The sequence below is a fragment of the Gouania willdenowi genome, chromosome 10, assembly GCF_900634775.1.
Source record: "Gouania willdenowi chromosome 10, fGouWil2.1, whole genome shotgun sequence".
Taxonomy (NCBI): Eukaryota; Metazoa; Chordata; class Actinopteri; order Blenniiformes; family Gobiesocidae; genus Gouania; species Gouania willdenowi.
This window is the reverse complement of record NC_041053.1, coordinates 30,394,730-30,422,124: the sequence shown is the minus strand read 5'-3', so window position 1 is coordinate 30,422,124 and position 27,395 is coordinate 30,394,730. Positions and strand designations below refer to the sequence as shown.

At 37.3% G+C, this 27,395-nt stretch overlaps 1 protein-coding gene across 2 annotated transcripts; it reads right to left on the bottom strand.

Annotated features, from left to right (window-relative positions):
• Nucleotides 1–543: 543 nt before the first annotated feature.
• Nucleotides 544–26,814, bottom strand: septin6 (septin 6). Of its 2 annotated transcripts, none has more exons than XM_028459348.1 (10): nt 26,700–26,814; nt 20,817–20,931; nt 17,605–17,800; nt 15,930–16,116; nt 14,511–14,672; nt 12,687–12,783; nt 12,023–12,191; nt 11,094–11,226; nt 10,821–11,011; nt 544–3,657 (listed from the first exon to the last, which is right to left on the bottom strand). In XM_028459348.1, the coding sequence occupies exons 1-10, from the start codon at nt 26,727–26,729 to the stop codon at nt 3,648–3,650; spliced, it is 1,290 nt and encodes a 429-aa protein (XP_028315149.1). In that variant the 5' UTR covers nt 26,730–26,814; the 3' UTR covers nt 544–3,647. The 2 variants fall into 2 exon arrangements, with proteins under 2 accessions (XP_028315149.1, XP_028315150.1); XM_028459349.1 differs by lacking the exon at nt 544–3,657 and adding an exon at nt 4,746–7,206 and having other exon boundaries at nt 26,700–26,729.
• Between the last annotated feature and the right edge of the window lie 581 nt (nt 26,815–27,395).

Genomic DNA, 27,395 nt, shown 5'->3' with positions numbered 1-27,395 from the left:
ACACCAGTAATATAGAATTTTAATATATATATATATGATTCTTTTTCAAATTAAAACACCACATACATTTTCTAACAACTGTTTTCTATACTTTCACTTTCTCAAATATGAATCTAGTTCAAAAAATAAAAAGCAGGATGAAAATATATGAGCTGGCACATATTATCATTTTGTATTTGTAACACGGTATAACAAACATGATTAAAAAAAAACAACTAATTTCTCCCAAAAAAACATGCAAGGGTTGAAATTGTGGTTCAAAAGTTTATTTTGACCGCTACTGTAAACAATTGGTTTATTGGTAGAATTTAAATCACAGTAAAAATGAATTAAAACACTTCTATGCATCCATCTATGTGACCCAGAATGCAATGCACAAAACTTTTCAGACAATGTAAATCAGAGAGTGTTGAGGGGGACCAAGCCTTATTTGTCAAATGATGATGATACATATTACATATTCCCTGATAACAGATAATGTATAACATATAAATAAAGACATATACAGGCTTTGTTTAGTCAAACAACAGTAAAGACAGTTTGTGCAGTTGGATCAAGGGTTTTTTTTTATTTTTTATTTCAAATGTACATCATTGAAATCAAACAAACATAAGATACTGAATACTTTTTATTATGGGAGAGGCGTTGACTACAGGAGGTAATAATGACTGATGCTAGAAAAATGTAGGGCGGTTCCCGACAGCAAAAATGCCACTTCACACTCACATCCAAAGATCAAAAAGGTAATAAACAACATGTCTCCACTTCAATACACAAAATATATTCTTATAAATTATATAAATGCAGGAGATTTTCTTTTTTTTTTTTTTTTTTCCTTCTTTTTTTTGTAATGTTCCTCTCAGTTATTCACTTCAGCTCCTTTATAGAGTAATATTTGGCAACATGAGAGCTAAGAACAAAGGACGGAGCAAATGTACAGTAATAATAATAATATGCACCATTTTAAAGAAAACAACAATAGAGGAAACCATTGTTTAAAAAGAGTTATTCAGAATATCAAATCAAGCAGGTCAGAGATCACAGAAGAGAAACAAGAAAAAAAAAAAAAAAGATGCATGCAAAATATAATATAGTAGGCTGGTGAATATTAAAGCACGATGTGTATAAAAGGCCATGATGCGACCTGCATGGTATTCAGCAGTGGCTTCTTATACGAGTATTTGGACTTTAATGGTTTTTTTTTATAGCCTTCATCTAACATTTAGGTACTTCTGTCCTAGAATGTGTCTATCGCAACTTTTCTGGTTTTTATTCCAATGCTGATTCAGTTTAACGCCTGACGACGAACCACAGCAGTTTCTCTGTACATTAAGACGTAACAGCAGGTTTTAACTGGACTGATCACAGGCTTTGAGGCTTCATCAGGCAGTCAGGAATACCATGTAAGTCACCATAAGCTCATGGAAACTAAACGTAAGAAAAATAAACAGACACTTTGGGAGAATTGAAAGGGAACCCCAACTATGAAGACTTGTGGGCCTTTGGAGACAAAATGTTTTAGTCAGTTAAAATAAAGTCACAGAAAACATTTTGTTTAACATAACTTTATAATAGAACTTTTACTCCCACGTCTTCATTTTTTATTTCTTGTTTTTTTTTTTGTCTACAACACAATGCAAACATCAGCTGTTTTACCTTTTCCATTTGAACCTGAGCACGATGTTAGCATGCTACACAATCTCACAGGGAAATGTAACGCTGACACAAAAAATCAATGTTTCTATTTTCATGCGCGCTGACAGGATTTCTACATTATTTTTGTGCTGCCAGACACGTCTTTCAAACTCATGTGTTTCAAGATTACTTTGTGCTATTACATCTTATTGGAACATTTCACTTAGGGTTGGGGTTATGGTTAGCAGGATTAATATGGGATCAAATTAGGGTCATAAAGATTTTTTGTGCATAAAAAAAAAAAACTTGTATTTGTAATAGACATTTTGTCTGTAAATGTGCTTGTGTGTATGTGTGTTTGTCTGTGTGAGAACTTATAAACAGACAAACTGTGAAACTGTTTTGACTGCATTTGGACCAGCCAATCAGCATTCAGCTTACGAAAGAGTCTATTCGCACGGTTGCCGTACAGACAAACCCCGGTACGTTTACCGAATTACACATATGGAGTGTTTTAGGGTTAGGTTATAACCCCTATATCGCAATAATTTTTAGGGTTAGGTTGAAGGTTAGGTTTAGTCACATGACCTAAACTAGCCAATGAGGAGCGCTGCGTACTGCTAGAATGTTGGTATACGGATAGCCACTGGCCTTACAAAACACCATCGGAAGTCTTCCTGCTAGAAACGCCCCCTTCCTCTTTCAGTGCGCGGTTAAAGATGGCTGAGCAGAAGCAGGATGTACACACAAAAGCTATTTTATTAATACAAATGCCGGTAATTTCTTCAGGAAAGTGTCGATTTGGACGGTTGCCGTACGGACAAACCCCGGTGCTATTGGTACTAGGAGTGTGACGATATCTCGATACAATAATATATCGCGATATTTTTTCGCACAATTGATATGCTCGCGGTTTTTTTTTTCAAAACCTTTTCTTTATGTTATAGAGTATCGTAGATTCGCAGTATTGTCATATTGTGAGATAATTGTTATCGTGAGCTTTGTATCGTGTATCGCATCGTGAGGTACCCAGAGGTTCCCACCCCAAATTGGTATGGTTACCGAAGTACAAGTACATAGTGTCTTAGGGTTAGGGTTAGGATAAGTTTTAGGGTTAGGTTTAGTCTTAGTAACACAACCTAAACTGACCAATGACTGATATTTTTTTTAACACACAACAAAATCTTTATGACCCTAATTTGATCCCATAGATTCATTGGTTTATAATTTGTTCCCTGCAGCTCCTAACAAATTTGTGTCATACAGCACAAAGAAAATTTGTGTCACACAGCACGAAAACATTTTGTGTCAAGCATCATGAAAAAAACAAGTCACTTTCTGCAGCATAAAAAATCTGAGGAAATTGTGTAACCACTCACAAATAATTACATGAAATCATAATCGTGACAGTTTCATGAACTCAGAGACTGGGCTGTAGAATCACCAACAGTGAAACAATGTGTGTTTTTATGTCTTTGCGTTGGTTCTTCATGTATAAAAAACCCTTACGGTGCTTTATAGACACCACAGTGAGACTATTACACACGGGTTGTCACAATCGAACTAAATGCTTCAAATTCTTTCTTGGTATCTTATGAGAAGGAAAGCTGTGAAGATTTACATCACCTAATATGTTCTCAAAAAAAAAAAAAAGGCATTCCAAAAGCATCTCACCTCTCGTATGGTGGTAACGACTCCTCTCCCAAGTGACAACTATTAGGTATAAAATCTCCTAAAAAGCTTTGCATATGTCAAACGATGTGCAGCTTGTCTGTAAAAATATGCACTCAAATTGTTTTTATTTTCCTTTTAAACAATGGGAACAGTTAAATGTTAACACGATAGAAAAGGAAACAAACAAAAAAAAGAAAACAATTGTCATATTACGACCTACAAGTCAGCACGTGTGGGGCTCCTTTATAAAGGTAACAGCAAGAGAAACAAGGGAGAGGTAAAGGGCGTTTAGTTGTTTCCTGAAGGTGCAATCCTTTCTTCAGGTGCTTCAAGACAGATTAAAAGAAGCTGAAGAGACAAAGAGAGAAATAGCCAAAAGTTAGAGAGCAGTGCAGGGGGGGGGGATCTGACATCAGCTGGAAAGCAACTTGAGATTTGATGCTAGGATACGTCAAGTTAGGGTGATGAAGTCCTCCTGATCATTTAAACATCAGAAAGAAAAGCGTACCTTTGTGCTTCAGGGTGGATTTCATGTTAAAAACATCAAATCAGTGGAACATAAACGATTGTGAAATAAAAACCAGTGGTTCTCAAACTTTCAAAGGTTTGGTCCCATCATTCAGAACCATTATCCCCTTCTGTCCATGTTGTGCAAGATTATACTTTTCAGCCTTTCATAACCTATTTACTAGAGCTGAAAACTCATATCTCAATATTGTTTTCTTAAAATGGCGCTATACAATATAAATCTCAATCATCACTTTGGGCTTTTTCTCCCATAAAAGACAGCACGTGTGAGTGAGGTCTTTAGTGTGGATGTTTAGGGGAAGGTCTGGGATAGGATGCACTCAGACATAAATCTAACTTTGCAAAAGCAGTGACTCCTAAAACAAGTATTTTAAAACAATATATATATATATATATATATATATATATATATATATATATATATATATATATATATATATCGATAGAGGCGATATTGTAATATTCTGTGGCCAAAATAGAAAATTTGATATATCGCCCAGCCCTACAATTTACACATATATGCAATTATTTCTTACTATTAACACCAACTTATTCTGATCAGATTTATATTTTTGTTGTTGAAAGAAATTAGATTATCCAGAGAAAAAAAACACCCACACAGCTTGTAAACATTGCTTAAGAAAAAGGTGTCAAACTAATTTTAGTTCAGGGGCCAAATAGCGGTTTGATCTCAAGTCGGCCACAGATTTTATACAAGAAATCGAGTAATTTTAACATTATTGTGCCCTACTTAACACTTCTACGTTTACACATATACAATTACAAAATATGTAAGAAACCGACAACAACCAAGCAATAAGTGACAGAAATCATTCGCAACAGGATCTTCACTTTAAATTTCCTAGATTTTGTGACTAATATCTATTTAATTAAGGGAAATTTTGTGTCATAATTCAATTAAAATTTAAGATTTTTGAGTTTCTTTTTCCACTGTTTAACATTAAAAATGACTGCAATCATGTGATATCAGCATCGGTAAAACTTTGAGGCCCTGCAAATATTATTGAGTTTCATTTACTTAATAATTCATGTTTTCTCTTTCATCTTAACTTCCTTCTGCGGGCCGAATTGGATGCTACAAAGGGCCGGATTTGGCCCTTGGGCCATGAGTTTGACACACGTGACTTAAGACAAAGGTAGAATTAAATACTAGTCATAAGCAGCTGTCATTCTTTGCATTTCCTCTGTGCACTTTTTGTAGGGTTTGAAAAGTGCCCCGCAGTTTGAGAACCACTGTGATATACGAGCACATGTCCTCTCCATCCAAAAAGTGAAGCGGAAGTAGCATTAGTCACAGCCAAAGGAACACACGTTAGCAAAAGCAGAAGCAAAGTGAGAAAATCCAGCATTCAGATGCTTGTGGTGAATTAAAGCAGCGATGGAAGCCAAATTAATTCACCCCTTTAAAAGAATTTACTGATTTAGAAACCCGAAAGATGGAAGTCCACCAGGCCTGGGGATCCCTCAGCAAAGCCAGTGGGGCTGAGGAGCTACTCAGTGCAGAGCCATGGATTACTGCAAAAGGAGAGTGAGACCACACAGACCAATGAGCTAAAGTTAGAGGAACCACACGGGAACGGCTCCATCATCAATGCATTTTCACCCACATGCCATCAGTCCAAAAGTTTATCCTCCTTTACTAAAAAAGGCTAATCTTTCATTGTTTTTAACTAGTAAACAATGATAAATAATGAGTTTATCAGCAGCAACATGTCACCTACTTCAGTCAAACACAATGATTACAGCTACAAATGTAACGTTTGGTGAAAAATGTTGGCCTTTATTTTCTTATTGTGTGTTTATCTTTTAACACTGTTACAAACATTGGCCCCCTGCAGGGCAGTGGAGCGCCACCATCAACGTATAAATGGGCCTTCATGTCATAATAAGTACAATATCCATCCATTCATTCATTTTCTGACCTGCTTGCTCTTTTTTCTCAGGGTTGCGCGGAACAAATACAATATTGTTAAAATAAAAAAGTGTTACAATTGAACGAACAGCATCAATATATAAGTAAAAAAAACAAAAAACAAACATATCACATTTGGATAGAAAACAAAGTGCAAATGTGAAAGCTAATACAAGTATAGGCAAATAAACAGATGACAATGAATGAGGTATGGAGGAAGAGGCAAAGAGATTCAACTCACAACTACTCATGTATCAGACTGAAGACACGCAGCATCAGCAGAGGAGCATCAGTTTTTAGAAACTCATTAAGGGGATTTTTACAATTCTAATATTTTTATTTTATTTATTTCATAGACATTTTTATGTTTTTTTGTGTTTTTTATGGTTTTTGTTTGAGTTCTATAGGAGGTGAAGCATTCAGGATCATTTAGTAGCTTTTTCAGTCAAAATTACAACGTGTGCTGCTTTGGGTTGCTCTAGCAATCAAGAAAACTTTTAAAAAGTCTATGTAATCCTTGTTTGTTTACGATAAATTAAAACCCTGACCCAAAAAAATATTTGGCCACAGGGGGCGACAGTTCCCACTCTGCTTTTTCGCAGACGCAGAATCTTACAGAATCAACTTTTTTTGTTTTGTTTTACTATTGTTAGAGCAACCAAAAGCAGCACAAGTTGTTATTTTGGGCATAGATCCTCTAATAAAAGGTAAAACAAAGGTTTTAGGCCACATTTATAAAAACAGTGGAGGATCCCTTTAACCATCAAAGCAAGTCAATGCTTCCTTGGAGGAAATTATGTAAGCTTCTTATAGTTTTAAATGTAAAAGAAATCTTCTAATACCAACAACTGAACTAGTTTTTAAAGTAAATGAAAGAAGCTTTTTTTTGGTGTTGCCGTGTTTTTTTGTTAGCTTAAAATTTACCAGCAAAATTAACTGCTTAGTGAGCAGCAAGTCTTACAGTTTGTATTGTTCTCTGTGAACTCCTTCATTTCTAATCATCAATAGTTCAACCCTTCTGGAAGTTTCTCAATTCTTTCCTCCTCACTGACTGATGCGTGCGTTTCTTCAGCGTTGATACATTATTGCAGATCACACAGTAGTCATGTAAGTTATTATTAAAAAAAAGCTCACAGCATGCAGAGTCATCGAGTATAAAACCGTCATGGAATGTATCCTTCATAGAAAAATCGCTTCCGCGACAAAAAAAAAAAAAAAAAAAATCAACAAAGCATCATTAAACGAAATGAAAGTGGTGTCAGAACTCATAGCAACGCCCAGCGTCCTCCACAGAGCAGGGGTGCAGTTAAGGAGGGGTTGGGTGGGTGGGGGGGTGAGGATGAGGAAGAGGGTTCTGTAAAGGATGATGGGGAAGGCGGAAACTCATTCACAGCAGCGTGGCCACAAGGGAGCACTTTTTCTACAGGGATCCTTAGCTGGAAACGAGAGAGAAGGGCTTGTTATTGCTTTTTCCTCCAGTTTATCATAACATCAGGACACAAGTTTGAGAACTGGAGACATTACAACATCTGTTAGTGACCCTGGGGCATTAAAACATGTGCATGCACCTCAGAAAGCTGATGTGTATTGTTGAGGGTTAGAAGATGTGCTTTAATCCTGTCCTAAAATTTGGTGTTTTATGCATCATTTTGCCTATTTTTTGTGTGTTTTGCTTCATATTCCTTTCAAATTCTTCAAATACAATTTTGGGAGAGTTGTTTTGGGGGCTGCACAAAGTTAGACTGAGGGCCACATGTCGCCTATGTCTGTTCTAAAACATATTACGTTGGATTACAAATTATTCATATTCGCTTTATATCCAGATAAAAATAAATTTAGTAAAGCAGGAAGTACTTTTGTTGATTTCAGCTCACTGACAGAAAATAGATGTATTGCTTTAAACTGGTAAAATATGAATGGACCTAGAGCCTCCCAGTGGTTAAAACAAATGCTGTCTAGCTTACCTTTGAAAAACGATAACATACATCAATAAGTCAAATTCTAAGAGAAGCTATGTTCTTGAAAGGCCCTGTTTTTTTTTGTGTTTGTTTTATGTGTTATTTTCGGGTCAATTTAATTTTGTTATTGCTTTTTTTTTTCTATATTTATTTTCTGTTTGTATAAAACGTCATATTTAACAGCTTTGTAAGTAGGAGTATAATTGAAAATTGCATCACTTTAAAAAAAGCCCATAACAAAATAATTGTGGAAGAAATAAAAATTGTGTGTGATTTAATATAATATTTTAAGTTTGCAGAAGCTTGAGCAGATTGCAACACAGATGTTTTAACCCACTTCAACCTTCCCCAGCTGTTAAATCCCACCAGTGTCTCCCTCTGATAATATGGCTTCTGTATCCACTGGAGGAGGAGGAAGGTCATCATTCAACTGCTTAATCAACACAATATGTCACGTATACAAACTGCTCTGCTGTGACCCGGGAGTCCCTACTCCTCTTCATTTAGGCTTTGAATAGGTCATTGTGGGATGGCGAGGACTCACGGAGACAGATGGAGCATTGATTTAAAGTGGTGAGAGAGGCTCTGATAAAGTGGCTGATTGAGAAGCAGGCCTGCTACTAAAAACTGCTGTTTCAGCACAACAACAACAAAGTGTGCAGCACATTGGCAATTATTTTCCATCATTTAGGCTTTTTCTAAATCCTAATTGATACATGTAGGTTTAAGAATGTTTTATAGATGTATACATTATGATGCATATCACCAAATACCTTTTGGTATTTGACACATTTTTGATCATCATTACCGTATTTTCCAGACTATAAGACGCACCGGAGAAAAAGTTGCATCAGTCAAAAAAAAAAGCTTCATGAAGAGGAAAAATATATATATTTAAGTTGCACTGACTGGACTATAAGTCAAATTAATTAATTAATAAAGACCAAAAACAGACATTTATTCTAGAAAGTCAGCACATTTTAACACCTGCATTTTGTAATCTGCAAAATTGGATTTTCTTTGTGGGGCCATTTTGTTTGTTTTCAGTCTTGGTTGTCTTTAAGCTAATGTTTCAGGGGTCTATTCTCCCATCTGGACTTAAGCGCTTTTTTGCGCGCCTGCAGTTATGCACTTCTCTCCTACGCATATTCGCCGGTCCAGGCTGCTGACACGCCCACCGCGTGTAAGTAAAGCAAAACCGCGTAGTCTGTGAATGACGGCGGGCTGAAGGAAAGGAGGAAGTGATGTCATTTTTTTTGCTGTCTAGAAATCACAGAACATGGAGTTTTCCCAACGCTTGTAAATGTCATTGAAATCCATGAAGATGATAAAGTTCACTTTTAATTTGAAACACCTTCATTGAAAAATAACATAACAGGTTGATTTGATCAGATTATTGATCAGATTATTGCAGTGTGACTGATGATCGGCCGCATTCTGTCCGAGTCACAGTTAAAATCAAGCTGCACTTATTCCAGGGTTAGAAGCACGTAAGAGGAAAAGGACTTACACACACCGGCGAACACGCGTAAAGCCAGATTTGAATGGGAACACCCACATTTCAGGGCTGCTCCACCCACAGTGTGTAACTGGGATGAAGGCGTGCAGCGACTGATTTAAGTACAGGGGGAAAATAGCACACAGCTAAAAACAGCGCCGCTGTACGGCTTTTTGGACTTACGCACATAGGAGAATAGAGACCTTAGTGAATAAGCCAAGGAGGTAATGTTTTCACTGGCGTTTGTCTGTCCGTTTAAAAAAAATTCTGATTGGATTTAATTGAAATTTTGTGAGCTGATAGACAATGTCAAAAGGAAGAACGAGTTGAAGATGATGCGGAAGGGGCTGTAGATGCAGTACAGGCGTTCTAATAATCGTTTCAGTTGGGGAATGTTTATGTGTTGCCTGGCAACAGCCTTGTCTCCCTTCCAGTTGTGGACATGTGTGTTTTAGCGGAGCCAAATAAATTATTAAATAAACAAATCATCTGATGTGATTATGATACGGAAAATACAGTAGTCTGTATTAACTGAGGCAAAGCTTTTAGAAACCTAGTACATCTGCTTTTGTTTCTGTTGGTGAATCTCAAAGGGATTTGTCTAAGCAGAGAACATGCCTCATGCAGCATGCACTGTTTGTGGGGGGGTTATGTTCAATACACTACGTGGGGGACACATGCAAACACATGACACGAAACAAACTGGAAGAGAAAGCCAACATGTTCCTGGTGGTGAAAAAGTGTTATTCAGTGATCCATAAGCAGAGGCTGAAACTGCACAGCTGCCTCATGGGAAAAAAAATGATCAAGGCAGTACTCATAAAAGCATCACTGTGAAGGAAATGAAATAATAGTAAACAACATGAAGCAAACCAGAACCTTCCAAGTACAAGAGTGTACTCGCATTCAACAAAGTGTCCACATGTGTCTCACACACTGCAACACATCTGGCTTATGGAAACACACTCACACAACAACAACTGGTATAAACAAATGTGAAAATGAAAGACTTAGGGAAAAACCAGTGATATCTATGGCTGTAAAAATAAGTTAAAAAAAAGACTAAACCAGCTGCTGGTTTGATGTGAATGCTGTGGTAATTATTAACAGACTTTCAACAAAGCCAAAGAGAGGATTGGATGTCAGCAGCAGTGTTTAATGGCAGAGCGATGAATTCTTGTTGGGTTTCTGTCATCATGCACTGAGGGTTGTACAGTATGCGGACGAGGACAACTTGTGATCTGTGGTGCATTCTCTGCCTTTCCACTTCTCCTTTAGGTCCTGATTGGTGAGAAGTTATCAGTTCTATGGATTCAATCTTAAATCTGCTCTTATACTCAGGGTTAAATGGAGCATTTGTTTGGGCGTTGGAAGTCAAACTGATCATTCATCAGCTGTTCTTTTCTAATTATACAAATCTCAGGCGAGTTATTAAAGAATGCTGACAGATTAACTTCTGAGTGTTTGGGGATTTCATTAGTAGGACAGAAAGGATATTATTCATGCACTGAGGTGAATGTGGACCTTTGAAACGACTCATTCATCAGTGCCTCCTGGTGCCTTTAACAAATGAGGGAGGAGAGACGATACTTACTTCTTCCTCTCTTTGTCTCTCTTGAGCGTGGTGGAGCCCCCTGCCTGCTGGGCCTGGGTCAGAAGCAGCTCTGCGGCCATCTTTTTCTGTTTGAACGTGTTGAGCTCGTCGTCCAGGGATTTTTTCTTCTCCTCCAGTTTCTTTTTCTCGTCCTGGTGGAGCTTCTTCAAACGGTCAAACTTCTCATGCAGCTGGTGCAATGAAAGCCGTGTTAATCAGCAGCACAATAAAATCTTTAAACAACAAGACACCATGGATGTGACCGGAGTTTACCTCTTTCTCTGCTTCTTTCAGCTCAGCCTCCTTTTCTTTGACTCTTTGCACAAACATTTGCCTCATCTCCTCTTCCTTCTTCTGCAGTTCACCCATGAACTCGTTTCTCTTTGCTTCATATGTCTCCTGCAGACTAGTAGAGAAGGAGCAGGAGAGATCAGAGACAACACTTGAGATTTCAAAAATGAATGTGAGGAAGGTCAGTGATGATAAGCAAGCTACCCACAATGCCAGGAGAAACTCTAATCCAGGGGTGTCAAACTTATTTTAGTTCAGGGGCCAAAAATTGACCAGTTTGATCTCAAGTGGGCCACAGAAGTGGGGAATCAAACAATTTTAACATAAGTGCTACTCTGCATTTACATGTGTAAATGATATAAAAGTATGTATGTAATAATAGTATCGTATATAAGGCACTGACGATAACCGGGCAATAAGTGAAAGGTAGTGACAATATTATTTCAATTTGTGGAAATTATGTCAAATAATTTGAGGATTGAGCCGGATTTTGTAAAAACTAGGTTTGTTCCAATAATTCAAGAGTAAAAATGACTTCCATTATGTTATACAAGCATGGGAAAACTGGAAACCACTGCAAATATTGTTAAGTTTCATTCAATTTGTGACAAATTCAATGAAACTCCGCTTGAATTATTGTAAAGTTGTACTTCCAAATAAAGTGTATTATTTTGGATGGATGCCAATATTTATGCTTGATATGATACAGTGATGTAAAATGAATCCCAATTTCTGGTTAACCCTAATTATATATCCACAACTAAATTATTAGGTAAATTTACACAATGAATCATGTTTTCTCAGTCATTTTTACTTTACCCTGTGGGCCGGATTGGGCCCCCGGGCCTTGAGTTTGACACATGCTCTAATCCACCTGCATTAGGGGAGCAGTGAGGACTGGCGTCTCCTACCTGAAAGGTTTGCTGTCGGGGTCTGTGTCCTTAAAGCCCATTTCCTCCAGTTTGCAGCGGCGGTACAGCTCGTAATGGCGAGTGTGCGTCTGCTCTCGCAGGTCCTCCATGTTTACTCTGATCAGCATTTCTCGCAATTTCACAAAATCACAGTGATTCTCATTCTCCACTGAAAAAAACAAGCAACATAATCATTGCATTACATGGGTTGAGCCTAATGGGAAAACCAATAATGAACTAAAAATAGAGAATTCTAAAGTGGCCTTGCTAAACAAAACCGTGTTCATGTCCTGTGGTGCTCTATTGATTATTATCCTATGTTCCTCTGCAAGCGCCCTCTTTGGTGCCTTTACAGACTTTCTAGCTTTGCACCAGTCCTCAGTCACACTGCACAAGTGCAAAAACTATGCAAAATGAACAATGTGATACAAATAAACTGTCCGTGTCCTGTGTTCACCCTGTTTTGCCCACTTTACTGAGCCAAGATGAATACAGAGAGGTGCTGCAGCTTAATAAGGTTATATAACCAGTTATCGGCTGTAGTTTGGAGCTGAGCAGGAGCATAAAGGAGACGGCAATAGTTACACGAGTACATAGGAGAGGAGGGGGGAGGGTGGGTAAGCTCTCATTTCCTGAGCAGGATGTACCGGTTAGTAGGGCTTACCCTGCACCGTCCCCCAGGGGTACTGCCGGGCCTTCACCATCTTGTTCCCGATCTTCACTTCCTCCGTACTGCCCACCACAGCGAAGGGCAAATGACTCTGAGGAGAGAAACAAGAAGTGTTGGTGCTCACAGTGCTCCTGATTGACTCAAACGTCTCTGCTTCCTTTGTTTCTTAGAAGCTGTGTGCACTGCAGCTACTTTTGCTTTTTTGCTCCAAGATTATGAAATCAAACTATAGTGCAATATAAGAGGTAGTTGTCAGGAAATTTATAGCTTTATTATTTTTATTTCATTTACAAACCTTCTTGTTCTATATTGGAAAATAATTAAACCACAGCTGGGTAGGTTAGAAAATACAGAGTCAACATGGTTTATGTGACCACAAGACACAAAGAGAAACTGTTGGAATGCAAAGGTTTTTAAAATGTATTCACTTCTTAAGAAAAAAGAAAAGTAAAACAAAGCTGTGTATGACCTGTAATCAGTTGTTTTTCAGTGTATTGAGAACATTTTAAAGTGAAACTGATGTTCACCTGATTTTCCTATGGGAAGCTTTCCCACATTCTCACCACCCTTCCTTTTCCTCTGTAGGCTACAAGTACAAATGTTGCCTTTTCATCAAGTGTAGAACTTAATGCACACCTTTTTTTTCATGTTGCTGAAGTGGTCAGAGGAGGAGGGTTCATATTTTTGGTGATAAACCACAGTTTGGACGTGCGACCTATTTCAGAAATAGCATACTCAGGGTCAGTTTAGTGTGCAAATAAAACAGCAGCATTCTCACGCAAACTCCACTATCCATTGGAGAAGGATGAAAAGAGTGACACCAATCTCAAAAGAGACAAAAAGCAGTTCAAAGCTAAATTATTATGCGTAATAGCACTGATGGCGTGTTGCAGGACTGCCCAAAAGTCTGGTCCTGGAGAGCCTCGTTCCAGCATGTTGGAGATGTTTCCATTGTCCCACGTACCTGAATACAGCTCTGCAGAAAGCCACATAACGAGCTACCCTTTACAATCAGGGTAGCGTCTAAAACATGCAGGATGTAGGCTCTCCATTACCAAGATGGTGTAACTTCCTATCTTACTCAGCTTAATTGGCTGACTGGCCACAGCTACAGTACATGATGTTTTTTTAACTTGGAATTAATAGTAGTAATAGGAAATAGCAATTACGAACTGAGGTTTACATGGAAAACACGTTTAATCGCCTTTATTGAATTCCGCCTTAGGTTTCAGGTTGGAAAGGGTTCTGATTGGACAGGGAGTGAATGTGATGTATTCAAGTCGAATGGAAAAAAAAACCCACAAAAACCTTTTCTTTTCTTTAAACCAGAATTAAATATATACAAGATTGGGGAATAAGGATCAGAATAACAGCCATTTACTTCGGATTTAAGTTTAATTGGGAATGGGCATTTTTATTCGGAATCAGGTGTTTACAAGGTGATCTTCTGAAAGAAGATTTAATTTTTATTCTGAAGTAAAGGGGAAGTAAAGCTCTCATGTAAACGTAGCCATCATTGGTTCATTTATTGTGCTACTGCCGAGTTTGTGTGCTGGCAAAAAAAAAAAATTAAAGTAGGTCAAATCGTTGCATAATGGCTCACTGGTGTAGAAAGATCGAGGTGGAGAGGTGACACATGCCTGGCAATTAGAAGCACTGCTTTGAACACTAATTATGTTGCACCTCCCTTAAATATGGACTCTTTGGCAGCCTGAGCCATCTATTAATGCCTGTGCTAATGACTAATAATGACTGAAGTGCTAAACCTAACTGGCCCCATCTGCGTTCACTTTGAATAAATGACGGGATGATGCTTACGTTCATGGTGGAGTTGATCTCTGCCACGGACTCGTCGTCAGTGGGAAACTGGTAGATCTGCACCCCATTGCTGACGAGCTCACTGGTGATTTTGATTTTGAACTTGGCCAGCTCGCTTTTGGAGATTGCATCTGACTTGGCAACGATAGGGATGATGTTGACCTATGGTTGAGAAACAAGGTGAGATGTAATGATGACACACGTGCACATACACAACAACAACATGAGGCAGCAAAGTGTAGCAGCTAAATATAAATATAGAGCAGCTTCAAGCTGTCTTTGAAAGGCCTTGCACCCATTTTTTAGTGGAAGGAAAAAAATAAGTGCTTCCGCAAAATTAAGTTAAGGCTCACAACTGCCACTTTTTTATTTAAATTACAGTTTACCCTTAAAAAAAAAAGCAGTTATTCTGTGATTCAGTCCAACTCTAAGTCAATAAAAATCTTAGTCTTAATCTAAAATAGTCTTCTCTCACAACACTCTGAATAAATTAAACCTTAACATATTGTGACAAAACTTTTTTTTAGAAAATGTACTTTGGATTTCCTGACATGTTTCGACTGCCAACAGAGGCATCTACTGATTACTTTGATGTGTCCTTTGAACAGTAGAAAATGACAGGTAAAAATACTTCAAAGCTATCAGTAGATGCCTCTGAGGAACACTGACAGTGGCCTTCGAAACACGTCAGAAGATAAAAAGTAAATTGCAAAGTAATTTTCCTGAAAACTGTGTCTGAATAGATCAAACTGTAACATTTCATAAAAGAAGACAAAATTAACTTGTAATTACAACTCTGTCACCCCCACGATCCAAAATAATTTGTTATAAACAGCTGGACGTCTTTCAACTAACAGCAAGTAGTGTTGAGTAAACAAAAAAAAGACATCACGATGTCACCATAATGACTATAATCAATAGCATCTTGCTCTAGGGCACTTCAGCAGAGAGCGGTTGATGGTGAGAGTGTGGATGGGGGAAGCTCTGCTCAGGATCATTGTGCAGTGATGGTTTGCCAGGGGCCACAGCTGCTCTGACACACACTAAACGCTCTCTTTGTACAAAAATCCAGGAGGTCCATGCAGATCAGCTGCAGGGGGAGACTCACACAACAACCAGAGGCAGCCATCAGGGAACAGGCTGCATTATGCAGCTAGCAACAAAACCATAGTCAATTAGCATTGGAGCAGATGACCTGAGAAAAGCTTTATGACCCGTGACTAGTGGAGCAGGCGTGTGATGTTGCAGAAAATAGTGGTGAAGTGCCCAAGCATTTACACACAACTGTATTCTAGCCATGCCCAACTGCAAAGCAGCATCATTTGGTTTCATTTTTCTACCAGTAAAAAATTACATCTACTGAAGACTGGGAGACACTGAAAGCAGGATTATGGCATGATTATCTAAAGTGAGCCTCACCTTGCTATCTAGTTTCTTCATTGTCACCAAGTCCAAGGATTTGAGCGAGTGTCCCGTTGGAGCGATGAAGTACAGGCAGGCGTGGATGCGGGTGTCATGGTAACTGTGTAGCGTGCGCTTGATTTTCAGCTCTTCCTGCAGATACGCTTCAAACTGAGCATCGATGAACTCCACAATAGACTTGTAGCTGTTAAACACAAAAAATGAGAATAAAGTTTACTATTTGTTGGATATCGAGTTCAGTTTGGTAAAAGGCTTTTTGATCACGTGACTAGTTTCATTCTTCTAAATAAATTGTCAAAAAAGTAACTTCCTTCTGTAGCTTTTGGGGAGGAAATTGGAATCACACAAGAGATTCTTGTCTAACATCAGGGTCAGTAGTCAAAGTATGAGAATCACTTCAGTCCAGGACACACTGCCTGTAGCAGCACACATGACCGGCTGCGCACAAGCGCGTGTGTGTGTGTGTGTGTGTGTGTGTGTGTGTGTGTGTGTGTGTGTGTGTGTGTGTGTGTGTGTGTGTGTGTGTGTGTGTGTGTGTGTGTGTGTGTGTGTGTGTGTGTGTGTGTGTGTGTGTGTGTGTGTGTGTGTGTGTGATGGTGGAAAAAGGCAGTGATCCTGAAGTTACTGTCTGAGAGTGTTTTGTACAACTGTACAGCCTCTAAACGCCCATAGCGTTCCCATGACAGTGACACAGAGCTCAAACACTCTCCGTCTCTGATTGGATAAAAAAAAAATAATAACAACATCTCATAGCTGTATTGTGCAATGCATGTGAAATCTCAATGATATGTGATCACCTGCTTGATGCCAAGTCACAAAGAATCTATGTGTAAATGTGCTTTTGAAGGGTGACCGTACGTCTGGATTTATCCGGATTTCTTTTTACATCTTGGCTGGACTGCGCGCCCGGATTTTACAAACTTGTCAAAGTATTCCAGGGACCCTGAACGCATCTAGGGGAACAGGTTAATTTAAATGATTGTAACTCTGCTAATGTTTGCTCTATCAGTGAAATTCCAGCAGTTTCTAAAAGCTAATGAGTTGCTCTTTACAGCCAGTATCATGTGATTACAGTCATTTTACTCACACGTGACGGAATCATTAAAGACACCGCTTTGTTTGGACGAAATCATCGCACACGAGAAAAAGAGAAGATGGACTAAAGTCCAAGATAGATTGAAAGAGAATAAACACTGGTAGATTTAATAAAAAAAAAAATCAGCAGGAGGATCCTCCTGGATGATAAAACCTGCATGGAGGTTCAGAAAGGGATTTGAAAACGAAGGAGCCACTGGGATAAACTTAGAATATAGAAAGTTAAGTCTTTGTTAAAAAGAGAGAAATAATTTTTTAAACCTTATGGACAATAATAACTTATTTATCTACTATATTGTATTATGCCGTCACAAAGTAGATTAAAAAAAATGTTGAGTAATTTGAGTATGTAGAGGTCGGCCCAAGGGTCCTCTTTTTTGGAAATCAAAATATGGTCACCCTATTTTTTAAGTTCACCCTGTGAGACAAACAAGAAAGGCCAGAAAAGCCAGAGGACAGTGGGATATAACAGAACTTGATCTTAAAAATAGCATGTGGAACTATTACCACACTTCATTATTGGTCAGGAATGTGCTGAATGGAGTCTGGACTTCTGAAACATTGAACCCAAACACACCTGTCTTCTTTGTTGATCTGATCGCCAAAGCCCACGGTGTTGACGACGGTGAGTTTGAGGCGCACGTTGCTCTCCTGCAGCTCGTAGGTGTTGGACTTCAGTGTGACCCCGGGCTGGTTGTGCTGAGTGGGCTCACCCTCAAACTTGGTGTTAAACAGTGTGTCCATCAGAGTGGACTTCCCCAGGCCTGTTTCACCTGCACGACAGACACAAGAAAATCAATTACTAGGGCTGAGCGATATGGACCAAGTTCATATCTTGATGTTTTTTCTCAAAATGCCAAAATATGACATAAATCCAGATAGTTTTAACTCAATAAAGTCTTACCAAAAAAGTTATTCTAGGTTAAATGTGCTGATGCAAAACGTTACACAGGCACATTTATTAACAAACAGCTTTACAATATGTGTCACTTTTGGCTTTTTCTCCTCTAAGGGACAGCACGTGTGAGTGAGTTCTGTAGTGCGGCTTGTTTAGGGGAAGGTTTGAGCTCGGACGCATTCAGAAATCCATCTAACTGTGCTTTTCATGCTGTTTTGGGAAGAAGAGAAAACAGCGACTCCTTAAACTAGTATTTTTAATACAAAATAAACTATAAAATAAAAATATATCAATATAGGCAATATTGTAATTTTCAATGTCGCAAAAATAAAAAAATGTCAATATATCTAGACTCTATATATATTGTCCAGACCTATCAATTACACATACTTGTACACATGTTGATCTTTTTTCCAAATCAGCTGCTACGACGTCTTTCTACCAAACACTTTTAATGAAACCACTTCACACAACACAGTTATTTTCTAATATTCAACAGCTTCAAGAACAGGAGACGTAGCAGCTTGGTCACGTACAACATCATTTCATGTTTAAATGACTCAGATAAAGATCTATTTTTATACACTGTGGTTAGTCAACACACTAACATATTAGCCTGATTTTGTTGGATTTCTAATGCTGCCAAATAAGCAATGAAAATGCCCCAACGCTTGTTTTTAGTGGTGTTCATTTTGCAAGAAGGTATTAAGTACCCTAATGTAAACTAATTAGGGCAGACAGATGTCTGACAGACACTGGAATCAAATGTTGCTTGTGGTCCATTTTAGTTGGACTAATTTCACTTTTTTTTTTTTTTTACTTAAAGGTAAAAACAACAACAAAAAAAACATCACATGACTTCCCCTCAGGTCATGGTATGGCTGCCGTGAAATGTCTGATGTAAGTCACGTTATTACATTAACTTCAGCGTCACTGGACTAGCCCTAAAAGTGTGAGGCTCAGCAAAAAAAAAAAAAAAAGTAAAGATTAGCTCAGTGTTTTTCAACCTTGGGGTCGGGACCCCATGTGAGGGTCATCTGGAATTTAAATGGGGCTACCTGGAATGTCTAGTATTTGATTTAATTACTGATTAGAAATGAATGTTTTCATTTTATCGTATACTTTTTCAAATTAAAACATACAATCTTAAACAACTGTATTCTATAGTGGTGATTCTCAACTGGTAGGTCGGGAGCCAAAAGTGGGTTGCGGACCTGTACTGGGTGGGTCGCGGACAGCTCGTCAAAAATAAATAAATACTTAATGTCTCTCATGTTGGACTTGCCTTTTATTTTGAAAACAACTTTTATTTTGACAGGCATGCTGTGAAATGCATGTTGCATAGGAAAATATATAGATTCATGTTTTAAAGTAAATGACATACGTGTGTGTGTGTGTGTGTGTGCGTGTGCGTGTGTGTGTGTTCTATTTTTGAAAAACTAAATTTGGTTTGGTTGCATTCTAAAAAAAAAAAAAAGGGGGTCGTGATTTAATGACCATGGCAAAATGTGGATCCCAGGGTGAGACCAATTGAGAGCCCCTGTTCTATACTTTCACTTTGTCAAATATAAATCTAGTTAATAATTTTAAAAAAATGCCGTTAAAAAAATATGTGACCTGGTACAACTTGTCACTAATCCTGGCTACTCTGTATGTTTTTTATACAGTATAACAAACGTGATCAAAGAGTATTTCTGGTTTTGGGGTCACAAGGAACTTCTTGATATCAAAATGAAGTCACGATCCAAAAATGGTTGGAAACCACTTGGTTAGTCTGTGATCAACAAACATTTAAGGATTGTAGACCATGTTCGTAAGGAATTACAGCCATTCTGCTATGGGCTAAAATATCGATACAATGATATATTGCGAGATTTTTTTTTCCTTTTTACACTAGTTAAGTACTAAACACAAGTTAAATGTTCTCAAGTTTACAAAGAACAAATGAATATTAGTATTAACACTGAAATATATGTGCAGTCTGCAGTGCAGGTTTAAGTGTAAAACATGGTTGTAAGTATAAGTTCAAATGTGTGCCCAGGTTTTCATAGACCACACAGTTGTTTACATTATAATGCACAAACTGTAATGTTTATTTTTCATATGCAACGACATTTTCTAGTTTTCATTAAACAAGTTAATTCTGCTTGTTAAGCAGCACTAGTATGGGTCCATGTTTACAGAGAAGTTGATAATACGAGCACTGAAATGAGTATTTTCTGCATTCATTTTGTTTTTAATGATTTTAAGTTCATTTGCACCAACATCATGAACAATATTTTGGTGAAGCATAATTTTGTATCAGTCTTCTCTTAAAGATTTAAACATAAAACAAGGACATTAAACTAGTTGTTGTCATTGTGTGTTAAGAAGAGCCACTGTGCAGTATATACTTTGTTTTACTTGGCTGTCATTCATTTAAAATTGATCAGTCAATACATTCTGAATTACTTCAGTGACACAGACATCATAATGTATCGTGGATGAAATGTCCCGCAATATATTGATGATCGCAGAATTGCTGTATTGTGATAATATTGTTATCGTTCACAAAAAAATATTGTGATATATCGTATCGTGAAGTACCTGGCGATACCCAGCCCAAGCTTTCTGCTATCAGGAGCCAATGTCATCGCTGTGGAATTACTCAGATTTTGGAACCGTGTGCAAGCCTTTCTACACAAACAAAGCACAATCCAGAATGGTTCATATCTATTTAGGACAGAGGGCATTTCACTCAACATGACATCAGTGTGAGCAACTCCACCATTGAACCCATTTTCATCGTGTAGAAAGGCTCCACTGAAGCAAAAACATTATCTTTCCGCCCCGGGCCAGGGAGAGAGCAATAGAGCAGAGCAGAGCATTCCCATGAAGAAGAACAAACTCACCAACGCAGAGGATGTTGAAGCAAAAGCCGTGGTTGACAGACTTGTTGACCAGCTGGTCAGGCATGCTGTCAAAACCAACATGGCCCGCCAGAGGGACGGCACGAGCCCCTTCACCCTAAAGACAGAACAGAGAATGGTAAAGCAACAGGTAACCAGTCAATCACTGGCTGTACTGGTACTAGGGAACAATGCTGATGGGTTTTTATACACAGGATAGACTAATGATGATGTTACCTTATTAAATGACCCTAGGTGACAAAATATATGGTATAATTTTACACTGTGTAACATGATCTCTGAAGTAATAAAGAAATGACCTTAGCCATTGCTTTAATTCAAACATACATCCTCCAAACACGTGTAGCAAAGACCAAATGATTAAACTAGTGTTCAGCATCTCTCTGCTGCTGTGTGACACTAAATTTATGATATTATTCACACAATCTTGATAATCACAAGAAAAAGCCCATGGCTAATTACAATCATGAAAAAAGGCCTATAGATTATTATATAAACACTGTAGTGATCAATGAAGTTCTTTATGAAGATCAAAACTAGCTTTAAAATCAGAAATACATTAATAATGCCAAGGGGAAACTACTTTTGTTACAGTTAATTGCGCTGAGGAGCAATTTTACCAAAGGTGAAAAAGACACTAACAAAGGATACATACATGATTAGAAATTTAAATACAATTTCAAAAGTAAACATATAAACCAAGGCTGTGTTTGAGATCACATACTAACGTACTACTCATACTAAGTCTGACGTCAAAATCATTATGTAGTGAATTCACATTAGATAGTATGGAAAAATTAAGTGCGGGAGAATGTATACTATAGCAGGGCATTTTTTTAAGTATGCATGGTGAGTATATTAGTCATACTCAACTGCCCATGATGCATTTCAAGTGGAATTTAAAATAAAATCGTCCTTGGACCGTCTTAAAGCTGAAAGTCAAAAATCCCCTTTTCAAAACAAAAGTATCTGTTGTTGTCCTCCATTAGTTTTTCATGCTTTTGTAAATAGGAAAGTTTTAACAGTAGAACAATGGCGGGTCTCCGAAAATCTCACAAATGTCGACATGAAATGTGTTTCCATGAATTTTATGGATCAAATGACCAGATGTTGATATTCTACTTGGTCACTTTCTCACTTACTGTAAAATGCTTTCAGAAGGTGGCAAATCAATGGAGATATTTAGCCTCAGTGTGCAGCAGGTTTTTGTCATTGTTGGTTTCAAATGCATCTTGGGAAACTTGGAAGAATACCTCAGTGGGAACGTCCATCATCCTAATCATATTTATAGTTTATAGTAGACAGTATATACTCATTGAGAGTGTAGTATGGACTATGCCGTTTCAAACACAACCCATGACAATGATTGTATTAACAGAAGAATAAGGAATAGAATCAGAATCATTAAATACAGAATGTAATGTTTAACTGTCCTTTGTGCCAAAACACACAAGACAATTCAAAATAAACATAAATAACAGAGAAAATGACAAAAAGTCGACAAAATTACACACAATTAACCAAAAAACACACAAGACAACTAAAAATCAACAAAAATTACAGAGAATTTTACAAAAACACAACAATAAAATAAACAAAATTAACCACAACACACACAATAAATAAAAATAACAGAAATTGACAAAATGACAACAAAAATACACAAAATTAACCAAAACACATACAAGAAAAATGATCAGAAACAATAAATAATTAAGAACAATCAGGATTATATCTGTGTGCAAATAAGCATACAAAAATAATACAAATATATAAGAATATACAAGTAGAAAAAGTAAAGACAAGTGAAACAGGGGAAAAGTTAAAAAATGTAATAGTCGAGGGGAAACAAAGCCATCACTGTTTTTCCAGCTCTTAGTGTAGCTTGAACTTTTAAAAATAATAATTTCTTTCGACTCCGTGGACTTTCATTCAACCTTTGTTTACTGTTTAGTGCTCAGTGGAAATGAACACAAGTGTATAAAAGCAGCCTTGCTACGTGTTGTTAACACAGAGCACCATCATCTATACCCACATCAACAACAGGAGGTGCAGGACAGCAAAGAATTTAGATTATATGGCAAAAAGCTTTATTCTCCCAACCAGCTGAACCTCAGACAAGCATTTATTATGTGGCTTTACACAGTTTCCGTGTCCAATGTGACTCTGCCAATGGGAGGAAAGTATTCCTTCTATTTGAGGGTTATTTAAAATAACTCAGTGAGCTGATGGTGCTGCTGAACAGTTGTGGATTAAAAACTTAGAAAATATTCTGTGACAGGACACGCAGCGATCACCCCCTCAGCTGCAACATTCCTGGAATTATTCCTGCTTTTCTTGACACTCACAGCAGGTTCTCATCTACTCGGCCACAAAAGGAGATCAAACCGACACCCCACACCCCCCCTCTTGGTTCAGTGGCTTCCTTCTTTTCCTCTCTCTTCCTCCAAAAACTAAATCCACTTCAAGTTAACCCTCGCTTTACAAAGCTGTATGCTTTCAGGCAGCTGCAGCCTGGTCGGACATACAGTTTCTGTGCTAGATCAATCAATCAGGGTCCAAACAATCGATGCATGGATGGATTATTTACTTTACATCACATGAATGCAGTCATTTTTAATTGCAAACTGAAACAAACTCTCCATTTTTACACAAATCTTGCAATTTCTCACAAACAATCCCACAAAATTCCTCTAAATTACACAAAATCAAGAATTTTTGAAGTGAATTGACTTTGATGATATTGAAATCTAGGGCACAATGATGTTAAAGTTATTCTTATTTTCCCCCCGACACCTGAAACACTGCTCCATATTTGTCTCCTGAACTAAAAGGAGTTTGACACCCTTGGTCTACATCATCATCAACAGGTTGAAAAGCAAACCCTGCAGTTGTAAGGAATGGGACGGATTGAAGGTGTCACAATATACTGTAATGCAGACTCTAAGAGTAATTTGTTAGAAAGGCACTACATAATACAGTATTACGTATTGATGCGTTTACTTTAGGACACAGTGGCAGCATCAACCTAAAGCCACAATAAACTTTTTAAGTCACCTACATAACTAGAAATTCAACTGATTACTGTTAAATTACGTGGCATGGATTAGATTAATCCATTTATCTGTCCTCATTCACATATATGGATTAAAGGTTCAGTGCTGGTGCCAATCCCAATTTAATCAGGGTGTAAAGCAGAGACCACCCGGGACAGATTACCTGTACCTGGCATAAAGATATCAGGCCATAAAGTCTGTGGTCTCTTATAAATATAGACTGTATGTATTGTATTCATGGTTCCCTGTTTGAATAGAAACTTCTAATAATCATACCAACACAACAACAATCACAAACATGACGATAACTACGAGTGCATTAGTTGCAGTTTTTTTTCCAAATCAGACAAAAGAAACAGGGTCGTAATATTGGAGGTAACCATCATCTGTAGCTACAGCAGCCCTGGGGCAGTTTGACAGGAAATTTGCCAATTATGATAGGATTTGCAGGTACCTGATGTTTTGATGACTACGGTACGTACGGAGCATTTATTGTTTTACTGCAGCAACTATTTCCAAGATGTTTCAGCAGCAAAATATCAGATTTTATTCAATAAGTGATTTTTTTTTTCTTTTAACCAAGAAAGCTGTAATGAAGGAAATTCCCTTTGTGATTTACAAATGCGCTTCATATCTTTGTCTAAATAGAGTATTTCTTTGTAATTGGCCCTCTTTCCACTTTTGGAAAGTGAAACATTATTTGGAAGCATTTTTTATTAACAAAACAAATGCATGTTTATTGCAAACAGACACTAACACATTTATAAGCCATCTTGAGGTTGTGTGTGTCAGCACTTTAATATCCACTGAGTTGCGGTAAAAAAATTTAATCTTTAATGACTTGGAATAGGTCCTGGTAGATATCAGGCCAAGTATTCACTTTGTAGGCGAATAGGAAGAAGAAGACGAAGGTTGAAAGCTGTTTTTGTTTAAAAAAAATAAATAAATAAATAAAAGTATATATATAAGAATAGGTCTTAAATCATCTGTTTAAACATTAGGGTGCATTGCCTGCATCTGATGATACGATATGATTCCCGATACAATATATTCCGATACTAAACAATACGATATACATAAAATTATTGATGGTGAAATCTGTAATTATTGATATCACGCTGTCAATAAACTTGCGAGAAGTAAATGGTAACTAACTGTAATTCAAGTACCAATATCAAAAACAAGTGATATGTTGCTTCTACAACAGATTCTGATTTCAAACTAACATGCATCTATAAAAGTGCCCAGTATGTTTTATAAGAATAAAGTGCAATCAACTTCCAAGCTGAAATGCATAGAGGAGTGTGAGGTAGTTCAACAAGGTCTGATGTTTATCACTAACACCTAGTGACTGGACTTTTACGTGCATATGTTGGCGCAATTAAATGTTTTTTTTTTTTTTTTTCCTTTCTTTTTTCGTTAAAAAACACGATTGACAAAAATCTATAAGGACATTTCTGGGATCTATCCGATAATTGCATGGTGAAATATCACGATATATCACTGAATCCATTTTTTTTTCTTACACCCTTATATTAAACATATGAACAATGTAGTTGTAAGCAGGTTATGCAGTTTGGAAATGTCACATCAGCCTTAAGTTAAGAAAATCTTTCTATAATTTTTTTTTTTTAGGTTTTAACAATTCCTTTATTCTTTTAAACTCTGTGGCACTTTGAGATTTCAAACGTAAAGTGCTATACAAATAAAATTTCTACTTATTATTATTATTCAACTCCTTAAAATCATCCAAACATTCCTGTAGTTCAGTCTCTGAATGAAGAGGATGAAGGTGGGAAAAATTGGCAAAGCATTTTTATAAATTACCAATATTTCACTCAGAATATGCTTTGTTTAACCAAGTGTTTTAAGAAACAGTTGAATACTTCGCTTTTCAGAAAAGCTTAAAGTTAGCTGGATTTTATTCTTTTATTATCCTTTTATGATGTTGCTCCCATGATGTACCGCAAATGCACCCATGTTTTATTATTCTATTATGATGTTGCGCCTGTTGTATTCATTTCTCCACAGCATTATGGCATTTTACCTGCAAAAAGCGCTTCATAAATAAATTACATACTTAATAACAAACAAGTAAATTCACTACACAAGCAAGATAAAATAAATAAAACAGAGCTATGGTTTAATTTTGGCACTCCCAAATTACAATCCATAGAACGTTGGTATTAGTGTTTTACCAATTGATATGCGGAATGTCCAAATAGCTGGAACCAAGCAGCCTGTAGTGGGCTTAAACAACGCCTGTCGGAAAGTTAACGGGACTTTGATGTCACACAACATAACGGAAATGAGCATCAAAGCAGAGCTGAAATGGGGCCGTAGAGAACGAATGGCCTACCTGCCTACTGCTCATTTATACTACACCAGCCTTTTTAGGGGCTCTCCTGTGGTCGATTAAACACATTTAAATCCACACAAAGAGATGTTTGAATTACGATAGCTAAACCAAAGACAAAAATATATATAAATATATTGCAAATAAAACGCAGGGTTGCAAAGATATGTTAATAGTAGTGAGCACGGGGTTTCTCGGCCTGGGATTGCTTTCACAGATTTATGACAATTACAATAATGATTGGATTTAAATAATCTAATATACTGTTTGGTTGTATCACGGTGATAAAAGAAAAAAAAAACGGGTGGTGACTACTAGCTGAATTCTGGTCCATACTTCTACGCCCACTCACATTTTAAATTATGCACATATCGTTTTAATACCCAACAAAAGCGCACGAAAGCCGTGAAATTGCGGTGGTGAGGGAATCCCGGGGACATGCAGGCTACTTACCGCTTGTCTCGCTATCTCAGTGGACGCCATGGTGGATGGAAGCCGTTAGCCGGAGCACGGACCCTCTTCTGCTCTGAAGGCAAAGGAAGCTGCACCGCGAACCGTACGCCACGAGATGGCCTCGTAGGAAGATACCAAAAGTTAAATATTTTCATTCGTCAATCCAGAGCAACTGCAAACACGCAATACTTTCCAAATGTTTATAATAAATACATTAATATATGATATAGTGCATGCATATGACAAAATATTAAAATAACCAGGATTAAATAGGAGCAGTATTCCGAGCTCCCCCCGCGGTATGGCTACATGGTTCAGTCCAGTGGAATAGTAGTGAACCGCAGTCAATGAGCGTTGACAGCGGAAGAGGAAGAGGGGGAGACTTTGCATTTACAGGCCAAAAAATAATGATAGAAAACAAAACATCCAAGGAAATTGTAACTATCTGTATGAAAAGCCTGTATAATTGCTGAGCATTTTTGTTGAGGAATAAAGTTAAAGATATACATTTCAAAATAATAATTAAAAAAATGCCAAATAGAGTAAGTATCCGTCAAAAAAAACAAAAAACTTCAATTGTATGGCATACAAGTAGGAAATAGTAACATAAATTTAAAAAAAATTATTAAAAATAATAATAATGACAATAATAATAATAATAATAATAATAACAATAATAATAGCAATCACAATAAT

Excerpts from the sequence above, each read along its gene's own strand:
- septin6 (XM_028459348.1), bottom strand. The coding sequence starts at position 26,729 with ATGGCGTCCACTGAGATAGCGAGACAAGCG. Across the intron at positions 12,192-12,686 it reads CCCCTGGGGGACGGTGCAGG|TGGAGAATGAGAATCACTGT; the intron begins GTAAGCCCTACT and ends TGTTTTTTTCAG. Across the intron at positions 11,012-11,093 it reads TGAAAGAAGCAGAGAAAGAG|CTGCATGAGAAGTTTGACCG; the intron begins GTAAACTCCGGT and ends TCATTGCACCAG.